This window comes from Labeo rohita, unplaced genomic scaffold, assembly GCF_022985175.1.
Source record: "Labeo rohita strain BAU-BD-2019 unplaced genomic scaffold, IGBB_LRoh.1.0 scaffold_780, whole genome shotgun sequence".
NCBI classification, from domain to species: Eukaryota; Metazoa; Chordata; class Actinopteri; order Cypriniformes; family Cyprinidae; genus Labeo; species Labeo rohita.
This window is the reverse complement of record NW_026129723.1, coordinates 27,670-33,629: the sequence shown is the minus strand read 5'-3', so window position 1 is coordinate 33,629 and position 5,960 is coordinate 27,670. Positions and strand designations below refer to the sequence as shown.

General features: G+C 41.5%; 1 protein-coding gene across 1 annotated transcript in view; it reads left to right on the top strand.

The window, feature by feature from the left end:
* Positions 1 to 2,511: 2,511 nt before the first annotated feature.
* LOC127161944 (uncharacterized) overlaps positions 2,512 to 5,960 on the top strand; it is a 4,161-nt gene continuing 712 nt past the window's right edge. The window contains exons 1-8 of the mRNA XM_051104718.1: positions 2,512 to 2,577; positions 2,832 to 2,981; positions 3,161 to 3,279; positions 3,413 to 3,549; positions 3,629 to 3,722; positions 4,733 to 4,904; positions 5,322 to 5,449; positions 5,754 to 5,955. Of these exons, the coding sequence (XP_050960675.1) occupies positions 2,553 to 2,577; positions 2,832 to 2,981; positions 3,161 to 3,279; positions 3,413 to 3,549; positions 3,629 to 3,722; positions 4,733 to 4,904; positions 5,322 to 5,449; positions 5,754 to 5,955 (1,027 nt within the window). The 5' untranslated portion in view covers positions 2,512 to 2,552. The remainder of the gene's footprint in view (positions 2,578 to 2,831; positions 2,982 to 3,160; positions 3,280 to 3,412; positions 3,550 to 3,628; positions 3,723 to 4,732; positions 4,905 to 5,321; positions 5,450 to 5,753; positions 5,956 to 5,960) is intronic.

Here is a 5,960-nt window from a genome sequence, read left to right as displayed (position 1 = left end):
GACCATTTTTGCGGTTTGCGTTCGAAGGGCAAGCATATCAGTACAAGGTCTTGCCCTTCGGGCTGTCCCTGTCGCCCCGCGTCTTTACGAAGGTCGCGGAGGCGGCCCTTGTTCCCAACAAAGAATGGGGTATTCGCATTCTCAACTACCATGACAACTGGCTGATTCTGGCTCAGTCTCGGGATCAGTTGTGCGAACACAGGAACCTGGTGCTCGCGCACCTCAGCTGGTTGGGTCTTCGGGTCAACTGGGAAAAGAGCAAACTCTTCCCGATGCAGAGGATCTCTTTTCTCGGTATGGAGTTAGACTCGGTCGAACAGACGGCACGCCTCACACAGGAACGTGCCCAGTCGGTGTTGAGCTGCTTGAATACATTCAAGTGCAGGACAGCGGTCCCACTGAAATTATTTCAGAGGCTCCTGGGGCATATGGCAGCTGCAGCGGCAGTTACGCCACTGGGGCTGCTCCATATGAGACCGCTTCAACACTGGCTCCAAGGCCGAGTCCCAAGGAGGGCGTGGCAATGCGGCACTCACCGGGTCAAAGTGACACCGGCCTGCTGCCAAACCTTCACCCCATGGTCAGACCCTATGTTCCTCTGGGCAGGAGTCCCTCTGGAACAGGTCTCCAGGGATGCTGTGGTACATACAGATGCCTCCACCACCGGCTGGGGGGCCACGTACGATGGGCAGGCAGTGTCTGGGGTTTGGACGGGCCCTCAACTACACTGTCACATCAACTGCCTAGAGTCGCAAGCAGTACGCCTTGCTTTGATCCATCTCAAAGGGCACTTACAAGGCAAGCACATGCTGGTCCGCACGGACAATACTGCGACTGTTGCATACATCAACCAACAAGGTGGTCTACGCTCCCGTCGCATGTCTCAACTCGCCCGCCTCCTCCTCCTTTGGAGTCAGAAGCATCTGAGGTCACTGCGTGCCACTCACATTCCGAGCTTGCACAACCGTGCAGCTCACGAGCTGTCACGAGCTGCGCTCCCCGGAGAATGGAGACTCCATCCCCAGTCGGTCCAGCTGATTTGGAGACATTGTGGGGAGGCTCAGGTAGAGCTGCCAGTTGTTCTATTCCCTGACCGAGGGAACATTCGTCATGGACGCACTGGCACACACCAGCTGGCCGCGGGGCCTGTGCATTTATGTTTCCCGTCGCCCCAGTAAGACACCATCCTTCTGAGAGCCCAGTCCACGAGACATGCTTATGCCTTGAAGTGGAACTTGTTCATTGAGTGGTGTTCCTCCCACCAAGAGGACCCCCGAAGATGCCCGTCAGAGTTGTCTCCTTTTTGCAGCACGGGTTGGAGCGATATCTCCCTCCACCCTTAAAGTCTACGTGGCTGCTACCAGAGTCATTTTTCCAGAGTTAATTTTTTTACTCAAAAATAGTTGTTTTTGCTCTGTTTTGAGTATACAGAGTAAAATGTGTCAGTAGAGTGAGAGCTAAATTACAGAGTAACTGTGACTCCTCCCCTAACTGTTCTCCATGCAAAGTTTCGTTGATCCAACTTTACAGTTATCACGACGACGACCGACATTTTCTGCTTTGGATTTGAAAGAGAACGTGCACTGGATAGTAAAGAAAGTATTTATTTTTCAAAGTCTTGATATTCATTTTCATAATATTCACCTCTGTTTTGAGCACACGTTTTTTTTGCATATTACAGAGATCGCGTTCTCATGTTAACCTGAGAACTAAATTAGGCCAGGTTAGAACTAAATTACGCTAAGTAATCTTTAAAGCAAATAGCTAACATATAAATTACTAACGTTAATTGACATCAGTGAAACTAGCTAACGTTAGCAGCCTGTTAAGTGTTTGTCCACAAAACTATGGTGACGAGCGGCTCGAGTTGTGCACCGCATGTACTTGACTCGGTATAGAGTTAAATAATTGGATTGCTGGTGGCCATTTTGATGTGCATTATCCCTGTTCGAACGATAACTGTGGGAACGTAAGGTATTTTCAGCTTTTACAGGGGCTAGTTCGGTGTTTTTTTCCCCTCAGAATCTACAATGTCGATGTTTCAATTCAAAATTCAGTTTAAGAATAATTTTTGACCACCGCGGAGCAGCGTACGATAACTTGTTTCTCTCCTAACTGTTCTCCTCCCAAAGTTGTTACGCCACATGTACTTGACTCCGTAAAGAGTTAACGTTAGCCGTAATTGGATTGGACGTCATTTTGACGTGCATTATCCCAATTCGGACCAAAATTGTTTTTTTTTTATAGGAACGCAATTTATTTTCAGCAGTTACAGGGTCTAGTCGGTGATTTTTATCTCCGTCTGAATCTAGAATGTTGGTGTTTCAATCCAGAGTTCAATTTTTACAGACATTCACATGAGAAACAGTTACCTCTGAAAAGAGCTATTGAGCACTCTGCCTTAAGATAACTATTGGACAGTTATTACATATTAAAACAGATTAGTGAACAAAGATTATTCATGTTGTGTAGTGTAATAATGAATGTTCTTTTCTTCATCTGACTGTAAGTGTTATCCTTATGTTTAACTTTGTCTTTTTGGTTCCTTCAGGATGCAAATCAACAATGTTGTCAGGGGTAAGTTCAAAGACAGCAAGAAATATATTTTTTCTTCAGAACCTTTTACGTTTCAGATGTTTTTGGAATGTGGTAAGAGATAAACTTTAACATTGTTAACATCATTAATACTTTTCCCTCTAAAAAATATTTTTAATAGTAATATATTAAGTGCATGATTGTATCTTATGGGGTCAAAACATAACTGTTGTAGTTCCTTTGGCATCCCTGGCCTTTTTCAACAAAACCTTTGCCATTGGTTTATCTTCCTTCAGTTGCCAAGAAATTTGATCTTCCTACAATGGATGTTAAAGTCTTTGATGACACGAAGACAGAAGTTGATGAGGAAGCATTCGAATATCTGATGACACGACCAGATCTTGGTGTCCTAGAAATTTTCATCACAGGCAAAGCAAGCCTTGATGGTAAGTTGTTTAAAATGCTTATCAAGTTTTGTGTTTATTCTGAGCAATATTCACCAATTTACCTATATGCATAGTAGATTTGCTAATATGTTTATTGGACTAATTGTCAATAGCTGAATAGCATCCTATCAAAGTGGCATGAACAGATAATCAGACAATTGATATGGTTTATATTTAAGATTCTTTAAGCTCAAGCTCATTAGGAGATACTGAGGGCACATCAGAATCTGATGATGTAGCAATGTTGATGAGAAGTCCTCCTGAAAAAAATGAAGCTGAGGAACGTCGTCTTGCCCAAGTAAGGATCAACAAACTTGCCTCTGAATTACATCTATATAAAATGACTTAAAAATTCAATATATTTGGAACTATATACACTTGTCAGTTGTTCATTTCACAACTCTGCTCAATATTGCATCATTCCCCTTCAGATGATCGAAGATATTCTGAAGAACAGCCCTGGAGGCGAAAGGGTCATAAACGAATATGCTCGCACTAAAAGTCTGTCAGATGCCCGAAGACGTGACATGGTGAAAATCCTGGTAGCGCATCTGACAAATGAACATGGGTAGGTTGTTCATACAGTACTTTGTAAATTGATGTTAATGATGTCATGGGTTATAATTGGTTTTGGTTTGTGTGTGTAGAACAAGGCCGTCCCGACGTATGAAGGAAGAATATGCAAAGGGAATCGTCTCCCTATTCCCAAACTTGGCTGACCCCAGGAGCAAGCTTGGTTATGTAAGTAGCTGTTGCCTCTCAATCTTTCTGATATTGCAGAGTAAAGACTATCTACATTATAATTGATATGGCATTTATTGCCTTAATCGGGTGTATAACTACTGGGTCTGTGTATTGTCCTGGTCATAGGAGCATTATTACAATGCAACAGATGGAAGTGGATATTTGGCATGGAGAATAAAAACCCTGCAGAAAGAAGCATCTGAGGGACGGATGAAGCGTCCACGGGAACCACAAACAGGTGCAAAATTTGATGTTTACTCAATGCTTTTATTTATCTTTGGCTAATATTTATTAGGCTCTATTAATTTTTTTAATTTTACAAATAATTAAACTCGCTTATTTTACTCATCTTAACATTTGTTACTTGTCTTTGAAGTATTCTTTTGTTCTAAATTGGTCTGTCATTAAGTCACATTGTGAATGAGGTCACGTTACGTAGTATCTCTACAATATATAATTGCGTTCTTTTTAAATGCAATCATTTTTTGCGTAATCGTCAACATTGGGCAAATTTATATGTCACTCGGGGATATATGCATGTTTCACATGTTATTTCCTGAATTTAGTTTTGGTTTGAATGCACTGTGCTTTGGAATAAAAAGGAACTACAAATGTGGTTTTCATACTGTCTTAAACACTTTCAGGTGGGCCAACTGCTAACAGACATCCATACAAAGAAGACAGCTGCTTGACTGATGACCGTCAGTGTCAGGAAGCAATTGCCCTGATGAAGCATACAGCTGATGAGGCAGTGGTGAAGGAAAAGATGAGGTTAACACTGGCCTATCGCCAGAAGCTGCTGCATGACCCTGAAGAGTCGACTGATATTCTATCAATTTTCCCACGATTCCTGGATATACCAGGCTTGGTATGTTATACTTAAATTCATTAAACATAAATCATACAAATATGAAATAAATTGCTGGTGTTGTTCTACAGTAACACAGACTCATTAGGTAAACAAAGTCAGTTTCTACTTTGTTTCCTACTTGAATTTTCTTTGGCAGATTGATCAAGATTTTGGACTTCTATTTGGTGATGCGACCTCTGCAAAGTTGTTGGAGAAGTGGTCTACCAGCATAAAACCAAAGGTTATTGCACAGAGCCGTGGCCTTACACAGACTTGTGAGCTCCAAGACCTCATCCAAAATGCTGAAGCCACTGTTGAAGTTGAAGAAGGTAACTATATTGTGGTATACATTAAATTATTTAAGAGGAAGTTATGCATTCAGGACAAGCATTCAGATCTACAGAGTGTTAATTGTGCTTACAAATTTACCCATTAGACATGCATGATTCATATGCAACACAGACTTGTAATGGGTAAACAGAATTAAAATGACCTGTTTCTCTAACATTTCTGCTCTGATCTTTTAACAAGACTAGGCCATGAATGTGCTCTTAATACTGAATCCGTGTGCAGTATAAACTAAAGTACTGGAGTGGTTAATGTATTTATACTGATAATCTTCCAAGTGAAGTTGAGTTGAAGTTGCCAAGTTAAAGTGAGTAGGAGGTTATGCTCAACCCCTTTTACCTAAAAACCAAAAAATGTTTTTTTTTTTTTTTTTTTTTTTTGGTTTTCTGTGTCTCTAGGTTGGGACAGTGACATGTCTTCCATTCTGATGCTGGTTCACCTTTTGCCACCCTCAAGTCAAGGCCGCAAAAGACCGGGAAAGATCTCAGCAAGACAAGCATGTGATCGCCTTGTGAAATTCATCAAGGTGAAGCTACTGATTAAGTAGATCAAATGACACCATTTCATACTGTTCAGTCACTGTCTTACTTTGAACTTGCTTATTTCTTAGACTTGCTTAATTGTCTTAAAGTTCACTTGCCCTCAAATTGTCGGTCTTGTGCTACTCTTTTCTATTTAGCACATACTTAATACAATCTTGGAATCTCATGGAAATACTGTATGTAATACAGAAACTTTGGTGGAAGACCTCACTGTATCTTTATTCATGCTGTATATTGAGTTTAACTGTTAAGTCACATTGGAACTACTGTGTTTTCATTCTTTCACAGACTGGCACCAGTATCCAAGGGCACTTGGATAGCATTGGAGAGAGACTGCAGCCATATCTACTTGCTGTTGGGCCGAAGAGAAGTAGGGTCCATTCTTGGTTTATTGTAATTGACCAACATGCTCTACCCTGTAAGGCTTCTAATTCACTGGCCTGTGTTGATGAGCTTTTCAAAGCTCACTATGTCTTTGGCACCTCATACTGTCAG